This window comes from Drosophila persimilis, unplaced genomic scaffold (genome assembly GCF_003286085.1).
Source record: "Drosophila persimilis strain 14011-0111.01,24,50 unplaced genomic scaffold, DperRS2 tig00000606-arrow-arrow-pilon, whole genome shotgun sequence".
Taxonomy (NCBI): Eukaryota; Metazoa; Arthropoda; class Insecta; order Diptera; family Drosophilidae; genus Drosophila; species Drosophila persimilis.
The window spans coordinates 98211-121594 of NW_020825324.1; the positions used below are offsets into that span (position 1 = coordinate 98211).

At 41.9% G+C, this 23384-nt stretch overlaps 1 protein-coding gene across 2 annotated transcripts; it reads right to left on the minus strand.

Moving 5' to 3' along the window:
* Nucleotides 1-784: 784 nt before the first annotated feature.
* LOC6597450 lies at nt 785-21393 on the minus strand. Of its 2 annotated transcripts, XM_026990602.1 has the most exons (5): nt 21198-21393; nt 20140-20508; nt 1737-3207; nt 1470-1661; nt 785-1408 (listed from the first exon to the last, which is right to left on the minus strand). In XM_026990602.1, exons 2-5 carry the CDS (start codon nt 20218-20220, stop codon nt 1200-1202), a joined length of 1953 nt encoding a protein of 650 aa, XP_026846403.1. In that variant the 5' UTR covers nt 20221-20508; nt 21198-21393; the 3' UTR covers nt 785-1199. The 2 variants fall into 2 exon arrangements, with proteins under 2 accessions (XP_026846403.1, XP_026846402.1); XM_026990601.1 differs by lacking the exon at nt 21198-21393 and having other exon boundaries at nt 20140-20556.
* Between the last annotated feature and the right edge of the window lie 1991 nt (nt 21394-23384).

A 23384-nucleotide genomic window follows, 5' to 3' on the forward strand; every position in this document is an offset into this window, starting at 1 on the left:
AAAGTTTCTTACAGCCAGCCACCAGACGGAGCCACTTGCTCAACGGCCACATTTAGTTGGCCCATGAGTCGCCAGGTGTCGCCACACTGGCTTCTTCAGTTGTGTCGTTGGGATTTTGTATATATTTTTGTGTGTGTGGCGGGGTGGCGGGGGGTTGTAAAAAGTATCATTATTCATTTCTGCACTATATTTGTATATATTCTATATGTTCTGGGGGTGGCTTGACCAATTTGTCGATACGAAATAAACGTCTTTCGTAAAATTGTGAGAAGTCGGCTCGAAAAAGTTAGTTCTTCTGAAATCGAAGCAAACAACATAAAACTAGCTTAGATCTAAATGGGCATGCAAATATATAATATAAAATAATATAATATTTAGGTTTTGGGCACATTTATAAGGCTCTCTCATATTCTCATTGATCTTACAAGCATAAGGAACCATCGTTTTGTAATTTTTGTTTTATATGCTTAGAGGGGGGCGTACACAATATTCTGGCATTTGGATTGGCATCAGAATTGAAACGATATTGATCTGTTTTAATGTTTATTCCTTAGTATATATATATATATAGTATAGTATATATATATATATTTATATATTTATATCAAATTGGCGAAAAAAAAGCCACACACACACGGAGAAAAATTGGTCCTTGTATAAGTAGGTTATTTCTTGTATACCGCCTTCTTTCATTCCTTAAGGTACATTTTAAAGCCCATTAATTTCTATCAACTTCAACTCTCATTTTCTTACGATATATACGATAGATGTATCTAGTCTCGTATATGTGTGTGTGTGTGTGTGTATTTATGGTGTATGTATTAGTTTATCATCTAAATTAGAAACTATCTTTGAACTATCACATACAAGTTCACTAAATAAACGACAAAAAGAGCGAGAGAACTCAGAAATCAAAGCGAAACCAAATAAGAAAAAAAAAAAAATCATTCAACGGGGCGAAAATACAATACAAAATAAATGGTAATTTCTTAATCATTAAATCATTTAGAAAACAAAAAGAACAAAGCACACAATTAACTAAGTTTTTAATACATTTTGTGTGTGGAAGGGGTGTGGGATGGGGGTGTGGGTGCGAATCCCCTCACTACAGCGGGAGCGAGCCTTGTCTTCCTTATAAATATAGTAGCTCATATCTAATCCTTCTGCATTTTGTTTCGTTTTGTTCCCCAGCTTCCATTTTACAACTTGACATCGTGCGTGGTCCGCGTGGGCGCTCCTGCTGCGGCCGAATCCTGCGTGGGAACCTGTGCGGCATCTGCAGTGCGGCGGCGCGCATTTAGGAACTCCACCAAATACTCAATGCCCCAGGCGAAGGCGCACAGCATAATGCAGAAGCTCTGGGTGTGTATGCAAATGGGATAGCTGTCAGTCAGATCACGGATGAGGCCTAAAACAAGCAGTTACGATTAGGATTAGGACTAGGATGGGTAGTGTGTGGTCGGTCTTACCAATCAGTGGCCCAAAGGATATCACAAACAATGCCTTGCCCACCAAATGCCAGCCAAAGGCCGATGGCAGCTTCTCCAGCGAACAATACTCGGAGACGGTGAGCGTGAAGTTGCTCAATGCCGAGCCACGGAAGAATCCGCAAATCGATAGCCAAATCATCAGCTGTGTCCAATCGGTCTGCTCTGCCATGACTGCGGAAGCGAAACAATCAATGTTAATGCCAAAGGTCAAAGGATCCACCTCGGATCACTGGGCTGGGCACTTACTTGAACGTGTTAGAGCCACAAAAATGATGGAAACCAGAAAAATGGTACGCTTCCTGATTGTGGTCCTATCGAAGATCGGCGGCAAGACAATCCGTGCTGCGATATCCGTGATGGCCGTGATGGACAGGCAAAAGGCCACATCGGTCTTTTGGTATCCCAGATTGGCGAAAAAGAACGGCGTCACCATCTTGAAGTTCATCTCGGCCACATAGAAGATGGACAGACCGAACAGGAGATTGAGGAACATCTTGTCCTTGAGCATGTCAATGTCCAGGAGATCGGCAAACCGGCGCCAAAAGCCCGGCTTTTTGGGTTTATTCTTTTTGGCCTCCTCATCGGCAGCGGCGGCGAGAGCGGCCTCCGTCTGCTTGTCCAGCTCCGTGGGCTTCATTTTGATGAAACTGTCGCGATGTCCGCCAAGGACAATACTGCCGGTGGCGGTGCCAACGCGTCGCAGCTCGCGGTCGTTCTGCTCGAACTCATCGTCGCCGGTGTTGAGGTGCACTTGCAGAATGGAGCCGGTGAAGTCCATGTAGGAGAGGTTCGAGGTAACCGAGGCCTTGCGACAGCGCAGCTGCGTGGCATTGATCTCCGCCTGCGAGGTATATGCGCCATCGGCACCGGCCCCATGGGCCGCCGACTGTACGCCCGCCAGGGACATGATCCGCGGAAATGTGGGTCGCTTGGGTATGCCCAGGCGAGAGCCATTCATGGTGTTCATGGCCATCTCCGAGTAGTTCTTGCGCATCGAGTGCTGGTGGGCGTGATGCTTGTGGAACAGCAGGGTGTTCATCTCGGGCAGAGCATCCTCCTCGTTGCCATCCTCTTTGATCACTTTGAAGTCGGGCGGCGAGGCCGCCGACGCAGCCACACCGCCGCCACCCAGCTGCAGTTGGGGCTGGGGTGTCGGCAATGCCGATATACACATCAGCTCCTCATCATCGAACTCCTCCTTCATGTGCCACTTCACCGGCTGCAGCAGCACCGAACCGACAGTGGCGTTCAGCGCGACTCCCGCCAGCAGCAGGACAGCGCCCTGAAAGTCATATGCCTCCAGCAGGATCCTCACCAGCTGCGGCATGATCAACATGCCAATGGCCGTGCCAGCCATCGAGAGGCCCACCGCCTGTCCGCGCTTGTGCTTGAAGTAGTGATTCAATGCCACAAATGCCGCCGACGTGGACAGGCCCACACCGATGCCATTGATCACCGAATAGGTGCTCAGAATGTGCGCCATGCTGGTGGCCGGCGATGTGAGGGCCAGGCCCAGGCCGCAGAGCAGGGAGCCGGCAATGGCCACCTTTCTGTAGGAGAACTCCTTCAGCAGTGGCCCGACAAACAGCCCCGAGAAATTCATGCAGACGTCCAGCGCACTGATGATCACCGCCGCCCCAGTGGTGCCCACATTGAGATCCTTCAGGGTGTCGCCAAAGAGTAGACCGAACGATGGCTCAATGGAGCGTGTGGCCAGCTGCAAGCAAAAGCGGATCAGAAGCGGATTAGAATCAGGTCTTTTATTTTATTTTTCTCATTTGGCAGCCAAATAGACTTTGTTACTAATTTAATTTTTAATTTTATTTATATTTTTTTAGGCCAATTTGTCGTTCGTCGGCTAATCTGCCAGCACCGCGTGATTTATCAGCCAATCGAGCGAGAGAGAGAATACAAATACATGGACAGAGAGAGGACCAACGTCATTAAATGGATAATCGCAAAACCTTATCAATGGAAGGCCTGAGCGCCCTGCGGGTGAGCCCCAGAGAGAGAGAGAGAGAGAGTGAGCGGGACAGAGGGACCCTGTGAGTGGCCCGTTTCCTATCATGAATGCACTCCATGCCGAATACCCTCTTATTCGAGTATACCCTTATCGATTGTGCAATGCGACATTTGGCCATCAGCTGAATGGGGCAGTCACTCATTATCAGGGCACGGGCACACAGGGCCCTCTCTCTTTCTCTATCTGTCTCTGTCTCTATCTCTATCTCTATTGATGGATCCAGCAATCAGCAGCATTGATTGATGGATCGTTCCTTACATTTCAATGTCCGATTGCGATTGCCAAACGCTTTGCAAACATTGTTGTATTTGCCATAAAATATTAATGCCATTTGGCTCGGATTGGCAAACCCATTTCCTTATTACTAATTCTCACATCAAGCTCGAAACGTTTCCAACAACTTTTCTAGTCTCTAATTGTTGGAAATGGTTGCCTTTGAAATTTATATAAATTTTTTTGAATAATCACTGATAAGAAAATGTGTGCTTTAGTCACTTTATGTACGTACTGCCTTGTACACGATTATAATGGGGGGCTTCCCAAGGGTAACGGATAGCTTCCCTTCTCATTATATACCACAGTTATTTTAAGAACATTTTCAAAGAAACTACAGAACCTACAAAGAAATACCTGCTAATGTAAAGCCTTTGAAGGGTTATTCCATTTATGAATTCCCATTTAAATTGAAGCCATCCCTTGGGACACTGTACCATCAATATTATACCCTAATTAATTATTCATTTATTTTGTATTATTTACTGCCCATTTATCCAAGCATTTTGCCCCGTTCTAGGCCTCCTCCCTTCCCAGTAGAAGTACGCTTTAGCCTTTAGCTCAAATTATTATAATGATGATTGGTTGCCAAGTAAATGCGGACTATCTCCGACAGTCTTCGGCTTTTCCTTGAACAATTTACATTGAAAATTACAACGAATACGCGGCCTCCCCTCCCCTACACTCCTCCTCCACTCCTAGTAAGAGACTCCCCGAGATATGCATAGATTGTTGTCGCTCTTTATTCTTTGGGTTTGATGGGGGTGTTCTTGAGAGTGTTTTGTATTTGCTTTTGAGATTATATTGATATTGATTGTGTGGGCTGTAGTATGTTATGCTGTGCGCTCGTTCTGGGGGTCCTCTACTTTTTATAGAGCGTATCCGGGGCTACCTCCTCTATACATACAGATGTGGAGCTCTGTCGCTCTGTCATTCGGTAATTGCATGATAATTTAGTTATCAGAAAACAACAGGCACCAGCACGCGCTCGACAAGTGCTTCGAATACCTTTCAGTGTTCCCCATCCAATCGGTTGTGTATCTGGGACCGGGACTGGGACCGGGACTGGGAGGCTCTAGGCTTTCTTTAATTGAGTTTATATGATTTTTATGATTTCGAGATTGGTAAATTGTTTGCGATACCATATTTGGTTTTAGTTTTTGTGGCACAATCACGAGTATATGCTTTATTTATCAATCATTTCGTTTAAGGGATCTTTAGACTTTGATTTTTGGATCTGTTCTTGAAGCATTTCGCATACAAGCATAACTTTCAATATTTTAGGATCATTAAACGTCCGATATTGGAGCCCCTAGCTATCGAATTTTGAATTTACACTGCGACTCTGGTAGTATCGAAATCTTATAGACCTACCTTCATTGCAGTATAGGTAATGGGGTCCCATCTCGGATCTCTTTTGGGTCTTGGCTTACCCTTACCCTCAGCCTGAACCTTTTAGGGTTGTATTCCATAATTATAAATATATGTATCCCTTTGCCATGCCTTATCCCCAGAACTGTCTCTTAAGATTATAGAACTTAATATTTACCATCACCTGAATTTAGAAAATTTTGTAAATTGTTTTCTTTCCTTCTTTTCTGTATTTCTCGCTAGTTCTTGTATTATCTTAAGCAATTGAATATTGTACCATCTGTGGTCGAATTTATAAAGATTATGAGATCTACTTGAATCCTTCATATGATCCACATAACCTTCTGTCATCCTCTCTTAACGCAAATATCAGTCCATTAATCTCTTCAACGAATCTTCCATTAAGGGCATTTTGCGAAGGAATTTATTTTGGAACAAAGGAAATATCAATCTGTGTATTGTATTTCCATTTTACTGAAACTCATGCCGCCACGTTTGTTTTCATTTTCATTTTAAATTTCAATTTGCTGCTGGCTTTCTGTAATCTGTAAATATATTAGACATATACTATATATGGGTCTGCTTTTAGTACATATATTTTTGGTTTCTTATTGCTATTTTGTGTGCTTGTGGAAATTGTTTATTAGCTTTTCAGTCGCACACCCCATAGTATATAGTATATAGTATATATCGTACTTGTATTATTTCACTAGCCTTTTGTTGGGTTTTAGCGAAAAACAGCAAAAGGCAAACAAATACCCAACCAGAGACCGACTCAAAAGAGCTCGTGTGACTCGCTTTTTGGTAGGAGAACACCTTTTTAATGCTCCATTGCTCCAAATCGGTTATATATAGGGGGGGGCAGGGGCAGGGGTAGGGCTGATCTTTGCACAATTAGATGCTAAATTATTTTTAAACATTTTTCGTGCAATATTTTTGAATCCAATTTACAGGTGGCTGTTGTTTGCTGTGAAACTAACGTGACACTTGAATGTACGCTCCCCGCCACGTAATAGCCATAGATACAGATACATTTTCAGATACATATGTACCCGTATGTATATATATGGAAAATATTACTTAACACGAGCACACGTTGTCGCCGTTTTGTGACAAAAAGGTAGGTTTCCAGCAACTTTCGTTATTCGTTATTTCGCAAATCTATTAATAAGCCAACGATCGGCCTCTTTGATGATTTATGGCTATGGCTGTGGCTAAACGATTTCCGGGCCAAGACATCACCGATCTGGTTATAGAATCTTTGCTAAAATCACGCCTGTATTGGGTTATTTTTTTCAAGAAAGGGAACGTGCCGTAAACAGGTCTTTGTATCAAATATATTTGGATGCCGAAAAGATACAGGATTGTATATAGATCTTTAGATACAGATCTGGGAAATCCTATCAAAGCTTTTCGCTTTCTATACAGGGACTGGAACCACATTTAATTACGTAATTAGTACAATTGTACACCCCCCCCAATAAACGCAATTGTATAGTTTACCTCCGCCATTGCATGTATTCTTAGTCTGTAATTAAATATTTAATCGAAGCCTGGCAATTGGAGGCCGCACTTTTTGCCCCTTGTGGCACCTTGTTGACATTTCAATCATTTCAAAAAACCCTTGTCACCCCGTGGGGCCTTTGCGAATATTAAAATTGCAAAATCGTTTCTAATTAGAGGAGTTCTTGCCGACCTATTTCTGGCACCCCTGAGAAGCCCTGCAGCTGCGGTGCGATTCGTGTACGTAAAATGGACTTTCTTTTGGACTGAATTGCAATTCGATTTTTGTTTATTTTGAGCAATTGCGTCGTTTATTATTATTTGATCCATCCATCAGTCTATGGATGATATTTCTAGCCAAAAATTGTATGGAATCTATCTAGCAGTTGCACTTTCTAGCAGGAAATTTCTATACAGAATATTGGCTTAAATGCGATTTTGGCCCTGTTTGCGATTTGTCTCTCCACTTCTCGCAGTGAAAGGTTAAAGTTTGCATAGCCCTTGGGACCTTAATGAGCATGATTCCGCAAAAGTTTCCACAGCTTTGTGTATCTGTATCTGCGTATCTGTGTATCTCTTTGCATATGTATATTAAAACTGAAGCCTGTTGATGTTTCTTTTTTTTTTTTTTGAAATGTGCTTTTAGCGTGTTATCATTTATGAGTTTCAAAAGCTTATGACGTTCTTTCCTTTCCCCATTTCTGTGTGGCAAATGTGGCAAATGTGGCAAATGTGGCAAAGCCGGGCAGCCAGTCGTTGGGGGCCAGTGGCAAAGTGGCACGCAGTGCGGGGCCGGTGTGGTCAAAACGGCTGTGATGATGACTACTGACCATCGTGACGATGTCAATGGACGTCACAACTACCCCTGCTGTTGCTGCTGCCCCCTGCCTCCACCTCGTGGGTGGCGGCTGCCACGACAACTGTCCGTCGTTGGGTATTTTTTGCTTTCGGGGCTGACTGACCATCGTTCGTCGTAAATCAAGTCCATCTGTCCTATCGATTTCCCATTACGTTTTGCGTGGCATTTATTATGCCTTCAACCTGATATTTCATCATTTTCCAGTGTCCATGTGTCCGTGTGTGTCCTGTCCTGTCCTTTCCGGTATCTGGCCATCTTTTGTCCTTCAAAAACTTGAACTTAACATTTGAATGGTCGGATGGACGGATGGATGGGTGCATGGGGCGGGTGCTCTAATTTTCATTGCGTTTTCGTGTGTTGTGTTCTCCAAGAAATATATAATTGAGCAAAAGCCCAGACCTCCCCCACCTCCCCCCCCCCCCCACTAGCAGTGTGGGTAGTCATTTGTTTCCGGATTGTTATTGCCCCGCCCTGCCTGGCCCTGCTGCTCATTTATAAGTCCGGAATTAACTTCAGTAATTGGTGGGGGGTAATCATCCCGGCCCATACCCAACCACCTCCCCCGCGCAAATCGAGAAGTTTTGTAAAATTGTGAATGCAATCAATCTTCAAGAGAAGTGAATCTCTCGGATTTGTAATTGAATATTAAATGGTAATTGGCCTGCAATAGATATTGCCATGAAACGAAATGGATTCCAAGTCCATGCAAACATTTTAGTAATTCTGGATTTTTTTTTTTCAAGCAACAATATAAAGGACATTGAATATTTCTAGCAATTCTTTTTTTTTGTTTTTTTTTTTTACAATTTTTAATATGTAAAGAAATAGAAAGAGAAATTATTCGTAGGAAATTTGTGAATTGATAAGAATTAAATTTCTTAATTTTTAAGATTCATTTTTCCTTTTTAATTTTTAACTATAAAATTCTATAAAATTTGGAGGAATACAATTAAATTTGCAATTTAATAAAATAAAATTTGCAATTTAATAAAATAAAATTCCTAATTTGTTTTCAATAAAATTCAAATTTGTAATAGAATTTATTTTTTTTTTTTAAATATTTTAAGAATTAAATTCTCATTTTTTTTAGTTTCTAGAGTTATTTTGTTTTTTTTTTTAGTTCTAGAGTTATATTGTTTTTTTTTTTTTAATTTAGTTCCCATTTTTAGGAATTTAATTCCCAAATTTTATCAATAATATACCTTATTTCTAGGAGTTATATTTAAAAATTTTACAACAAAAATATCCACTTTTCTAAAAATAAATTTGCTCATATTTAAGAATTAAATACATACTTTTTAGCAATTAAATTTGCAGTAATTTGGGAAGAAGTTTCTGCTAAATATAGTTTGGAGACTGGTTTTAAATTCAAGGGTATGGACGGAGGGAAGGATTGATGGGTGTTTCATATGCCACTGGATGGTGCAGCCCACGTCCAAAAATACATGAAATCCTCTTAAATTTGAGGTAGTTTTTACTCTCTGTTTCTCTGCCGCTTTTGAAAGTCATTTCTTTGTTGCTTATGAAATACAATTTATCAGCATCAAATAGAAATTCAATATTTGCGCATTTCATTTGAAACTGAAAACCCCGAAAGCCATTTTGCCTAATGCTGGCTGTAACGGCAAAAAGGCAGTCTTTGAAGGCCTTCCAATGCTGCTGCTGCTGCAACTCCGTGTCGGTGCATGTTTCAATCAGCTTTGGGCCAAAAATAACGTTCAATTACGCCTTCCATGAAATGCATTCTTGCCCCAAAAGGGGCTCTAAACTCGAATATTTACTACTGCTGAAACCGAGTGACAAAGGGGAAGGGAGGGAGAGAGAGGAAGGACATCCGTACAGCCACAGACACAGATGGGTGCCTGTGGTTGGCTTCTCTTTGTGCGTGTATGGAGGGGGGGGGGGGGGGGGGGCTGAACCCCCTGGGGCTGCTCCCAGGCGCCGCCGTGCCACTTGCAGACTCCCCCCCTCATTGTCATCTCAATGCATTTCACCTGCTGTTCTGGGTCCAGCTCCGGCTCCGGCTCTGGCTCTGGCTCTGGTCCGGTCAGTAGTCTGTTTGGATCGGATTACCCAGCAGCAGAGCTACCTTCAATATTATTTAAGATGTACAATTTCCAATAGTATTTGCATGCGCACACAATTTAGCTGCTGGTTAAACATTTAACGAGGGTCCCCGACAGCCGCAAGAGCCCCAGGAGTGCCTTCAACTTCAACTTCAAGTCGAGTCAAGGGGTTATTGCTATTGTTGTTATTGTTCTTAAATTGTTGAATATTAATTTGCGTTCATTAAAGAGCAAAAACATACAATATATAAATTCGTTCGAAATTGAAATTAAATTGTTGCCTTCTCTGTCTCTCTGTCTCGCTCCCTCGCTCCCTCTCTCTGGGTCTCGCGGCAATTGAAGCAATTAAACTGTCAAGTACATTTTCACTACCGCCACAACATTTGCTGTACTCTCGCTGTGAACTCAACTCAAGACTCGATACTCGAATCTGCAACTGTATCTGTAAATGTATCTGTATCTGTATCTGTAAATGTATCGAAAAGCGACTCAACTGAAACGCAATGAAGGGGGGAAACGCACCAAACATTTCAATTTCAATTAAAAATAAATTATATATACAGAAACAATTACAAAAAACAAAAGCTGTAAAGCTGAACTCGAAATTCAATTCAGCTGAAAACCAAACCGAACCGAACCGAACCGATACGAATGGTATATGTATATATTGTATACGGCGGATATCGAGGGGCGGATGGTGGCGGTACGATTGGGGTTAGCAATCATGTGATTTATCCAGCAGACACAACAACGACAACGATCTCAGAGATGCATTCAGCAAAAGATACACAGATCCCAAAAAGATGCATCAGCAAAGTGATGCTCAGGCCAACAGATACATCCACAGATGTCCCCCCATCAAAGATGCAGCAGCAAAAAACAGCTGTTTTTCTTTTTGTTTCGATTTTGCTGCAAACGGGTTTCCCCTGAGCATTGCCCTCCCTCCACTGTGTCTGTCTGTCTGTCTGTCTGCCTGCCACTTGCCACAGAGTCACGTGATTGCCAGCGATCGAAGCTGCATCAGCTGCTTGACAAACCAGATCTGCACTCGGAGAGAAAGAGAGAGCGAGATACAAGATACCAGATACCAGATACAAATAGATAGAGAAAGACATACATACATATGTATGTAGCTAGAGGGAAGAGCCGTCACATGTGCATTTGACTATTGACATTGATTGGAACTCGTTGTTGCAACGCTGCCATTAATTTCCCCTTCCTTTTCGTATCTTTTATCTGGTATTTTACATCTTGTATCTGGCTTGTGGGCCTCGATCACGTGATGCGGGAATGAAAGGAAGCCCGCCATGGCTCCCAGGCCCCTACAATAAGTAGCCACATCTCCATTTTCGTATTTCTGCCAATAATTAGCATTCAAAATATGCACATACTCGTGTGCGGGACTTAACATTCCTTTTGGGATAGATCTCTCAGCATATGCATTAGCATTTCCATCTTGCTGGCACTTTGATCCCATTTTAGCAGTTGTTAAAATTTCATTAGCATCCGTAGAGCGCGCAGCACACTTCCTCGCCCGATCATATCAGATCGGATCGGTATCGCGATCGCGATCGATCCGATCGTTTGGTTTTAGCATTCACCTGCGAATGCCGTTTGGGGGGTGGGGGTGGGGGGAATTGTGTGCGTGTGTTTGCTTCCATGCTTAAGATCTTGTTTGCATGAGTCTTTCATGAGATCGATCGATCGATCCGGTGTGATCGATCTGGCTATCACACACACACATCACTCGTCCAACGGGTGCTCGTATTTTGAATTCTCTATACGTTCCTGTTTCTCTTTCTGTTACTATTTCATGGTCTAGTTCATTCTATTTATTGTTTTTCTCGCGCCTGGCACTCGGAATTTGTCAAAGAAATTAGCTCTCATTTGCAAAAAAAAAACAAAAAAAAAAAAAAAAAAAAAAGAAACCACAAACAAAACAGAGGCCACAACCCACATACAGAGCAAAACAGACGACGACAATTGTTGAAAGAAACAAAACGTCACAAAATTAACGAAAACAAAATATGAAGAAATTCTTACAAATTTATTGCGTGAAAGAAATGGAATGAAAACCGGATTTTTGGGGGCGAATTTTGAGGAGTTCGCCACATAATTGAATCAAGGAACAAATGTGCCACAGCACTCCCAAATTTGGCCGATTGGAATTTCTTCATTGAAACATTTTTGAATACATAATATGCCTTTTGGGGCATACTTCTTGACCTCTCAAAACTAAATGGCAATTTTCCAGCAGCACAGATACAGACATTTTGGGAAATGTTCTAATTGGCTTTCGATGCCACTTCAAATATATGTATGTATACATATGTGTGTATGTGTATGTGTATGTGCACACCCCATCCATCCATATATAGATTGCTCGATTGCTGCAAAAGCATGCCGGATATTCTGTATGACGTATTCAAGTCGAGCCAAGTCCAGTCGTCCGAGCATGCGTTTGATGAATGCTAAATGACTGTCGATCAGTCAGTCAGACGGTGATTCAGTCGTTCGTTCGTTCAGTCACTCAATCGTCTGCTTTCCAGCCAATTGATCCAGTCATTCACTCGATCATTCACTCTGTCGCTTGGGTGCCTGCCTTACATGGCCAGTGCTCTCTGTGGCTGTCTCTGAGTGCTCTCCTAATCACAAAATCCATGTATTCTAATTATCAAATAAGACAATGTGCTAAATGTTAAGGCTTAATTGCTCTGCTTTTGTCTTTGGTTCATTGTCGTGTCGTCGTCGGAGGGTATTCGGGCGGTGAGTGGGTATCAATCGCTTCGATTGTCTAGACCCGAATCAGAAAAATAAAGAGTGCTAATCGTGGAGCTGATAATGATAACAAAAACCTAACAAAACTAGCTCAAACACACGCTGTGTGTGTGTGTGTGTGTGTGTGTGTGTACGTTGTATAATTTACTTCTGTTTGTGTTTTTAGTAAATTGGCACAGCGTCAAAAGCAGAAGAGAAGGTGGAATTGGTGGCAGAAAATCTTCAAATAGAAAAACGAAAACCACGAGACAACGGGACAATGGGATACCCTACCCTGATAATTAGAGAGCGAGATAGAGAGGGGGAGAGAGATGCTAAGCCACTCTGGGAGAGTGATCAAAGCAGCCACATATGTACACATTCCGAATATAATACCCTGGTACTCTGGTTTACTCTGGGAATCATGAAATCTTCAATGCTCCTACTGCTAAGCCACTGTGTGAGAGAATAGGCTCGAAGCACACTCCGAATGTAATCAACATGTGTGCACATTTCTGATATCGATTCGTTTCTGGCCAGATATCCAAAGAGTAGCGGTGGCATGACCAGAGAACCGAACCGATCCATTTACTTGAGTTTCATTATTGCGTTGACACTGAATGCAAAATCAAGATACCTACATGAATACATACATACGTGTATATATACTATATATCATTCAATTTGCTTTACACAAAAAAAAAAGAAAGATATCGAAAGCAGACAAGACAGACAGACTGACAGACTGAAATACTGGCAAGAGTCTCGTTCCGTGCAAAGTCCACGCAAGAAATCTTTGGATTTCATTTGGCGTTTTCGGAAATTTGTATCAAATCTTTTTTGAGTCATACTTTCAACAATATTTGCGCGATTCTTCGAGGGTACGAGGGTATATTTGTGCAGCTGCTGCCGAAAATGAAAGCGGGAAATTCAGTAAATAAGAAAAGAATTTTTTTTTTTAGAAAAAGCGAGGAGTCACTTTTGGACTTGCACCTTCTTTGGTTTCGCCATCGACCGATAACGCCCCATTGCCAATGGGCTCTCTGATGATTTCTTATGCAACTCTTTCGTTGTCTTTGGCTTTGTTTTTGCCTCTGCCTCTGTCTCTGCCTCTGCCTCTGTCTCTGTCTCTGGCTTTGATCCAACGACTGACAGGCTGAGACAGACAGGAAAGAGTCTGTTCGAGTCGCTGGAGCGAAGAATTCAATTAAAAGAAATTTGTATTGCAAATGGAAATTGATTTTGTTGACAGATCCGACAGCTCTGACAGATTGTGGAGGAGGTCTGTAGATCATATAACAATATTTCGCATTTAATTTGAATTTTAGCCATCATTTTATTCCAATAGATAAGATATCTAATCGAAGGATATTTATTCCCCTCCCAACAATGGTTTAATCGAGTTTCGAATAAACGAGGTCGAATAACCGGGTCAAATGGTCTAGAGTTTTCAAATCCTCAAATACCATATGTATTATTCGAATTTCATATTGATTTGATGGATTTGAAAACTTTTCACCACATATACATCCCAACCCCAATCGGACACTTCAGAGATACATATATGTCGTCGTCGCGTCATTCCACTCTCATAATACCAATCGTTTTTACAGATTCCACTGGGGAAATACCCTGACTCCTTCAACAACAATCAATTGGTCTATACAAATGGTCTATAGCTTTCTTGGTTCCCGTTTCCTATATGCTTTGTTTATTTATACCATATAGAACTGAGAAACAAGAAAATTACTTACCACCAACCATCCATAAGATATCCGTGGATATTCTTTTCGGATTAATGGACCTCAGGAAACCTTTGGACCTTATAAAGTGTCCCAGTTCTTAAGTTTTGTTTATATCTTAAATCATCTTAAAACTCTTAAGTGACTTCATTTCTCCGTCATCGGAGGAGGTCTGTAGATCGTATAACATTCGCATTTAATTTGAATTTTGGCCATCATTTTATTCCAATAGATATCTAATCGAAGGATATTTATTTCCCTCCCGACAATGGTTTGATCATGGTTTAATCGGGTTTCCTCTATGCTCTCTGCTTTCTGCTGTGTCGACGACCTCTAAGCGAATCGAATACCAAATTAAACGACATTGTATCTGTATCTATATCTATTGTATTTATTTACATATCTATAGGTGTGGTAGTATTGTCTCTCCCATCCGATATTTGCTATTAGATATGTGGTCACGTGCCTGCTAATGGCTTCGGGGCTTTTTTGTGAATGGGGGAGGGGGTCCCAGGTTTCAGGTTCTGCATTTTGTTGCCAGTTTGCTCTGTATCTGTATCTTTATCTCTGCCCCACGAGCCTTGCAGACAGACAGACGAAGGGCGGCTTTCTTTGTCTTATAGTTTCCCATAGATAACGCGCCCGAACCCACCACACCCGACATTTTGTCCATATCTCGAGTATATGGCATATCTACGTTTCCACTCCTAAAATATGAATATTTCTTGCGATAACTGAAACCTTTTTTCATTCTTCCATGGGATATATACGTATATATCCCATATCCCTTTCTGATTTTAGGGAGTCTGCAAACCTGCCAGAGAGGGCTTTTGGTTTATCCTATGCGCTGTGGTTTATGTACAATTCGGAAGTCATATGCAACGGCGGATAGGAGCAATCATTAGCCACAAAGCCAACTATCCGTGGGATATCTAGTTCGTTGGGCGAATAAACGAGGTCGAATAACCGGGTCAAATGGTCTAGAGTTTTCAAATCCTCAAATACCATATGTATTATTCGAATTTCATATTGATTTGATGGATTTGAAAACTTTTCACCACATATACATCCCAACCCCAATCGGACACTTCAGAGATACATATATGTCGTCGTCGCGTCATTCCACTCTCATAATACCAATCGTTTTTACAGATTCCACTGGGGAAATACCCTGACTCCTTCAACAACAATCAATTGGTCTATACAAATGGTCTATAGCTTTCTTGGTTCCCGTTTCCTATATGCTTTGTTTATTTATACCATATAGAACTGAGAAACAAGAAAATTATTTACCACCAACCATCCATGAGATATCCGTGGATATTCTTTTCGGATTAATGGACCTCAGGAAACCTTTGGACCTTATAAAGTGTCCCAGTTCTTAAGTTTTGTTTATATCTTAAAGCATCTTAAAACTCTTAAGTGATTTCATTTCTCCGTCATCGGAGGAGGTCTGTAGATCGTATAAAAATACTTCGCATTTAATTTGAATTTTGGGCATCATTTTATTCCAATAGATATCTAATCGAAGGATATTTATTCCCCTCCCAAAAATGGTTTAATCGGGTTTCTGAAAGTCATACATTACTGCGGATAGTAGCAATCGTTAGCCACAAAGCCAACTATCCGTGGGATATCTAGTTCGTTGGGCGAATAAACGATTACGAATAGCCGGGTCAAATGGTCTAGAGCTTTCAGATCCTCAAATACCATATGTATTATTTGAATTTCATATGGATTTGATTGATTTGAAAACTTTTCACCACATATACATACATCCCAACCCCAAGCCATATATGCGTGTTCATTGAAGCTCGTACGTTCGTCGGGTATTCCAAGTCTTAAAGTCTTAAAACTGGGATGCCTGGTGGACGTATATGCTCCTTCTTCATCGCCATCTCCATCGTTTGTGCAAATGGCTTATAGTTTTCGAGTGCCACTGGTAACAAGTGTATAATTTTTCATATCATTGGTTATTGCGTAACTGGAGATTTCTTTGGCACAAGAGAAATATATCCATTTCGGGCGTGATTGTTGCTTTATTGCAGAGCGTAATGCTTTAAAGTTGTTTAATTTCTTGGCGTGTTTTTTATGTACAACATGAGACAAAGGAGTGTGTACCATTCTGCCATTTTCATCCAAAAATAATATACATACGAGTATATCTACATAGGTGTCCTACGATATGTTGTTGTTATATATTTTCAAGTGCTTCAGAGAACAAATAAGTGCGCACTTGTGTCCAGAATAGAATATGTGACACTTCATAGACTTAAGCTAGTGTGTGTTCTAATACAGTGTTCTAATTCAACAATAACCAAGTTATGAAAATATATATTCAGCGAAATATTTAAAAAATCTGAAACCATCTCTAAAATGTCACGCTCATATACTTAAGCCACTTAAAAAAGTTAAAAGCTGACCAGTATTCCTCGTATTTTTAATAAATTTACTTTAATATTGAGTGGGATTACCTTTCTGCTTAAGAACAGTGGAGCAACGCTTTGGTATTTAATCTACAAGACGTGCGCACTGCTAAGGTGGGTTTTTTTTTCTTCTATTCTTCCTGTAAAATTCGGCACAAATCCTTTTAATTGCCACAAGTTCTCTATACGGTTTAGGTCGGGACTCTGCGGTGGCCATTGCAAAACATTGATTCCCTCTTGGTTAAGCCACGACTTGACTATCGTACCGGGACGTTGTCCAGTTGAAATATCCAGGCAAGTGGCAAATTATCGGCATATTCTCCAGATAAATTGTTACACAGAATGTCTCTACATTTCGGCGTTCATAATGCCTTGAATCTACACCAGGGGACCTAAGCCCATTGCTGTCCATCATGAATGTTGAACAATGTTGCACAAAGGTGACAATTTTTGAAATATGATTGTTTAGATCGAAAAATTCAAGTTTAATGTTCTTAAAAGTGATGGTAAACTATATATACGACGTCCTTTCAACAAACAATTAAATCCAAAATACACAAAGAAGACCGTTGAACATGGTGGCGCTTCGATCATGGTCTGGGGCTGTTCCACCGCATCACATGTATGTCGCCGTCGCGCCCCCTGACAACAAGGTTCTTGTTCCTGAGAGTCATGTTGTTTTTCGCAGCATTCCAGCCTCAGAGGAGGATGATTTACTGTTTGGTGATTGGTTCTTGATGTTTAATGGGTTCGCTTTTGGACGGATTTCGTGTTGTATAAGGTTCAAGTGCTAATTTGCCTCGTAAATGATTTAAAAGGCGATTAAACGTGCGGCCGGCGGACCCAAAGATAGTGGATTGCTGCTGGATGTGTTGTCAACGCGCTGCGAAAACAAACAAAAGTTCCGAGCTGCGATTAGTTCGAGCTGCTAACTGTTAACCGTCAACCGTTCACCGTTCATCGTTAACCGTGTGCTCACATAATCGACTGATCGGCCGCCTATCAGGCGATATCAGGCAGCGATCTAACCCCGATCCGATTCCTCACCAAACGCGAAGGAGCTGCAGGTGGAGTGGAGGAGCATTTCCGATTATGATTACAAGCTTTGTTTTGTTTTCAATTTCGCACCTACCCTTCCCAGGAATTAATGATGATGCTGATAATGGGAGAATCGACTTAATTTGACGAACTCTCATTCCACTCTCATAATATCAATCGTTTTTACAGATTCCCCTGCACAGATTTAAGATCTATGCATTGATAAATATGACATTCACTGACTCCTCCATCAACAATCAATTGGTCTATAGCTTTCCTGGCTCTCGGCTCCTATATGCTTTGTTTATTTATACCATTTAGAACTGAGAAACAGGTAAATTATTTACCACCAAACCATCTATAAGACATCCGTTCCGAGCGTGGATATTCTTTTCGGATTAATGCACCTCAGGACGACTTTGGACCTTAAAGAGTGTCCCAGTTCTTAGGTTTTGTTTATATCTTAAAGCTAGAACCACTTGATTCTCTATCTTAACGAATATTTTTCGTTGTTCTCCCTACCAGAAAATCAGACAAAGAGTAAGCGAGAAAAAAAACCGAAATTTTAGGATCGAGTGATTCCGATTCGTTAGGGGAGAATATATTTCATGGGCTTATATTTTTATTTGTACTCAGACATTTATGTACAATTTGAACGTCATAAATGTTTGCAGCATAAATAGAATTATTAGCCACAAAACCAACCATGAGCTCTCCGTTCCGCGGGTGAAAGTGCGCTAAAATGATCTGTAATCCTCGTGGGTATCCCCGGAGCTGGTACTTTTATCCGCTTCCTGAGCAGGCAAGTTTTTTGATTTCTTTCTGCTTGGCAAGTAGATACACCTATGCGCTCAGTCTCCTCATACGTGACATTAAGTCCAATCCGAACAGGGAATCAATCGAGAGTTATATAGTTTATAGTTGGCCCGGTTCCCAGCACCTGTATGTTGAATTAAATATCATATTGTACTGCGACTCGGGTCAATTATTAGCTCAAGACCAGCCGTGGGCGAAAAGACCCCGGAGGACAATCATTGGAAGTCCGGTAGTTTTATCCAGTGTACCAGCTCTTAAGTGATTTCATTTCTTATAGCGAGTACACTCGGTAGACCTACACGATCATTCTCCATCATCGGTCAAGGATCAATACTGTTCCATTTGGTGTGTGTCTACTGGGTGATCAATAATGATTACTATTTTCGATATCTTTTGAGTCCTACTATTTTAACTCCATAGTCTCCATAGGTCGAACCTCCCAGGGATGAATAGGAAATAGCTCCAAATATACTGTAGCCTTTATAATCGCATAAACCATTAGTTTTATTGGTATCTTAATATTCGAAATGTGGTCTTAAATGTTGTACCAATTCGATATTTGTGGCCACGCCCCACCACCCATTGAAATGTCTTCGCCTTTGCTCTGTTCAGATGTAGATGTACACGTATGTAGGCCTATGCGCTCCAACAACGAACACAAAATAGAGAATCAGCGAAAACTAGCCGAATTTCTTGTACCCTTTCGTTTGGCTTTCCTCTGATGGTAACATAATTTGAAATGAGAGGCTGAATTTGGTGTGATTTCTTGTGATAAAAAACGAAGATACCCGCTGCAAAAAGGGTATACAACACTCGAGACACATTTTCGATATCACGCGTCTGGTGCGTGACGACCGAAAGCAGTGCCCCGAAACAGTACATGAGCATTGTAGAGCCGATCTCCCCGGAGGAGAGCAGTGCCGAGCCGAGCCCAAAACGAACGACGCAATGGCCATGATCGGATCGGAGTAGACTCCTTTTATTTTGTTCGTTTTGCCTCCCGCCTCTGCTCTTTGTTCCTCATTCTCTCTCCTTCTTTGGGAAAAGCAGCTGTTTCTTGGCTGCTGTCTGCAGCAGGGGGTGCAGATACACAGCTACACAGATCCACCTTGGTGTACACACACACAGGAGCACAAAGGAAAGGAAAGACAAGTTGCACTATAGGACAGAGACCAGGTACATACATAGATGGATGACTGGTCGGTCAGACATGGCATGGAACTGAGAACTTGGTTTTCCTTTTTGCACTTTTTAACAGATGGATTGTCAACAATTAACCCAGTAGAATCCCTCTAATGCAATAGATTAGCTTTTGTATTTATGATTTGATTAAATGTCTACATATGTACATATCTGCTGTATTTATTGGCCATAATAATATTTATTAGAGATGGCCCATAAATCGCCATGTAAGCATTTGAGATATAAACATATTAAATTTGGTCATATTTCAATTGAAGCTTATCAAATGAGAACTACCACATACACAGGACAGGGAACAGGAGACGGGGAACGGGGGACGGGGAACGGGGGACGGGGAGCAGGGGCAACTTGGTAACTAACCTATCCTAAGTACAAAACCATTAATACACCAGGAAAAAGGGGGGACACGAGAGAAGAAAGTAGTCTGCAGGATGAAAGGGTTTTAAGCCCGCAGAGTGATTGGCTTTCTTTCCTTTCTCTTGTCAGCTAATTAATTGGAATGTGTGGAATGTGTGGTTATACATAGTATGTATATATATTTGTATGTACATATATATTAAGGTGGGACTTACGTTGACCAAACTAACGCCAAAGCAGGCAACCCAACCCCAGCCGCCATCGGGGGCCACTTTTCTTGGTTGTTTCGTTGTCATTTTTCCACCTTCTTCTTCTCCTTCTCCTTCTCCTTCTCCTCCTCTAACTTTTTCAGCTCTATTTTATGCCGTTTCGGTTTCGGTTTCTGTTTCTGTCTTGTGTTCTTTGTTGTGTTCTCGCCTTCTGTCTCTGTCTTTCTCCCGCTGGTATCTTCTGGCTCGTTCTTTTGTTGTTCCTTCCTTCGTTCGCTTTTGTTGCTTTGGTTTTTGGCTTTAAGGTGTTCTGTTCTGTTCTGCGTTGTTCTGTCCGTGTTCCGTTCCGTTCTCCGGGCTCTCCTCTCCGTCTATCTACATATATGTATAATTTATGGTATATATAGATTTATGGATATTTTCTTTTTACGCTGTTAAATGTTCTTGTTTCGCTTTTTGTTGGCATCTGCTTTAATTATATTTTTCCATTTGTTGTTATTTTACTTTTTTTTTTTGACATTTTTGTTCGGTCTTTGATTTGTAACACACTTGAAAAAAATTTTGAAAATAATTTTTTGCAACTCTTTTCTTTTTATATATATATATTTTTTTTTAATCCAATATCATGATATTCTCTCCTTTTTGTAGGAGGTTTTTATGTATACTTTATTTTGTTGTTAAATTTTCGATCAGTCTGCGCTTAATGCTGATTTTTCAGAGTTTTTTTCTTATCACAATGAAATTTAAATATACTTGTTATAATTTATATAGTATATCTGTGTCATATTTTTCCAGGGGGAAAATCGCGGCGTTACGGTGGAGAGGGAAACGTATGTTTTCTCTCTTTTTTTCGTTTTTTTTTTTTTTTTTTGGCCTGTCGCTAATTCTGTTTTTGTTTTGCTTTGCTCTGCTGGTTTGGTTTTATTCCAGCTGTTTCAACCGATTCTTCTTTTAGTTCTAGCCTGCGGACGACGGTTCGGGGGTTCGGTTTGAGTCGATTCGATTCGATTCTCCCTTTCGTTGGCGGCGGTTGTATATTGAAGGGGGGTGCAGGGGGTACCGACCTGCGTTGTTGCTCTGCTCACAGCTCACAGCGCGGGTTCTTGCCGTTTGGTAGCGTGGTCGCTTTATACAGCGCTATTTATTACAAAACAAAAAACAAAAAGAAGCGGTGGGGCCCAAAGGGGGGTGGCACTCTCTCTCTCTCTCTCTATCTCTCTTTACACTCGTCTTTGCCTTCTTCGATTTCGATTTCGATGAGCTACGCGCTCGCGCTGTTCGATTGAATGTCTCTCTCTCTCCATGTACAAACCACTAATATTCACTGTATCTTTTTGCTAACATGAGTGAGCTGCTTCGCTTGTAGCCAATCTCCGAGCAAGCAACTCACTCATGTTAATTATTTTGTATACCCTTGAAGAGGGTACTCTCCTATTTAGCAAAAGTTTGTAACGCTGTTAATGGACTTTTGATCAGAATGAAGTATGTTAAGGCGACTCGGTATAGTCATGTCCGTCCTTCTGTCTGTCGGTCGGAATCAATGACATTGTTAATGGATAATCTTTGTCGAAATTGTCCGGATATGGTGGAATTGCATATATCATGTAGGGTCCACATTTACCATTTACATTGGTAAATGGCTCCTCCAAATTCTAGGGTATAAAAGCCTCGGCACGACGAAATTGGTTTCCTTACGGGGGGGGGGTTTTTTTTTTAACATGAGTGAGACTGCCCTGCCGTCTGCGCCGAACCCGTTGACTGCGCTGCTTACCTCCCACCAAAGGCAACGAATAGAGAGCGAGTGAGTGGGAAGTAGCAAGTGTGAGTGTGTGTGTGTGTGAGAAAGAGAGAGAGAGAGAGAGAGTACGTCTGGTTAAACAAGTGTTCGTCTGTGTTTGTTTTGTTTCAAGATCGCATAAGCAAAGAGAGTGAGAGAGTGGGAGGGTGAGCTGCTGCTGCTCCTTCTCTCGCTTGCACTTCTCGGCGGAGGAGAGGAGCGTAGTTGCCAAAATCTAGCAAGGCGTATTTAAACAAGGTAAGGCATCAGTTGCCTATTTAGTTCACAACTCTCTCTATATGAGTATACTCCAAAGTACTCTTTATACTCTCTATATGAGTATACTCCAAAGTACTCTTTATATTTAGCCACCATACTTCACCTCCCCCCTCGCCGACCACTACATTGTTCACTTGGTCCGTTGCAGTTGCGCAAATGCACTCGACTCTCTCCCATTCTCTTTTCCGCTCACTGCTGCGTAGCCTTGTCTGTTAACTTGTTGCGCTGCCCTGCTCACTCACTGGCCAGTGTATGGGTGTGCGGAAGCCAAACATTGAGTGAGAGAGAGTGAGAGAGGAAAAGTAGTAAATCACTTGGCGTTGCCAGATGTGGATTGCTCTCAATACTGACGATTTTAACAGATCCAAGCTGTTAATTGAGTGGAATTTATTTATTATGGCGAAAACATGCACATATGGGGACCGATCCAAGCGATACTTGACGGAATTCAGGACCAACCTCCCAGGAATACCCTACTGACTGCAAATAATAGACTGTGTATGGATTTCAATCCATTTCGCTTGGCTGCCAGCGTATTTCTCGTGTCTTCGATTTCATACACGTCTGGGGCGCATGGAGGGGAGTTTCTACGTTAGTTCTTGCTTCCCTTGTTCCCCCCTCGCCGCACCCAAACAAATGATTGGCGGGGAAAGCCCAGCTAATTGGCACGGAATCAATGGAGTGTTTACGAGGCGGTGGCTTACATTGAGTAGCTGAAAATGGAAGTGACATTGTCTCGGCCTCTCTCTCACTCACTTTCTTTTGCTGACTGGAGCGGGGCTTCGGCTTCGGCTTCTTCTTCTGCTTCTGCTTCTGCTTCTGCTCCCCACTCTTGAGACCCTGTGACAATGGAATCGATAAATGACTGATTCCGCGTGGGACTGGGGGGAGGCACGAGGCACACGCGCATATTTTGCATGCATTCGAGTACACTGAGCGCCGTACTTGACGTATGTACTTGTGCCCTCCCATGGCGCCCGTACGGCTTCGGAGTGGGTGGCAGGGTGCTCTCCCTGTTTTCATGCTCTCCTGTTTCTGTTGTGGCTCCTGCTCCTGCTCCGTGGTGTGGAGTGGAGTTTTTTTTGTTTTTGTTTTCTTTTGACATGTTCTCTCCGGCGTTCTGTTTTTGTCGGACTCCTTCTGGTACTTGTTGCGCATTTGGTGACGCCACACAAGGCTCCTACGACTCGGCAAA

Coding starts and splice junctions, on each gene's coding strand:
- LOC6597450 (XM_026990602.1), bottom strand. CDS start 20,220: ATGACAACGAAACAACCAAGAAAAGTGGCCCCCGATGGCGGCTGGGGT. Junction 3,208..20,139: donor TTGGCGTTAGTTTGGTCAAC/GTAAGTCCCACC, acceptor TTTTGCTTGCAG/CTGGCCACACGCTCCATTGA. Junction 1,409..1,469: donor ATCCTTTGGGCCACTGATTG/GTAAGACCGACC, acceptor TGCTTGTTTTAG/GCCTCATCCGTGATCTGACT.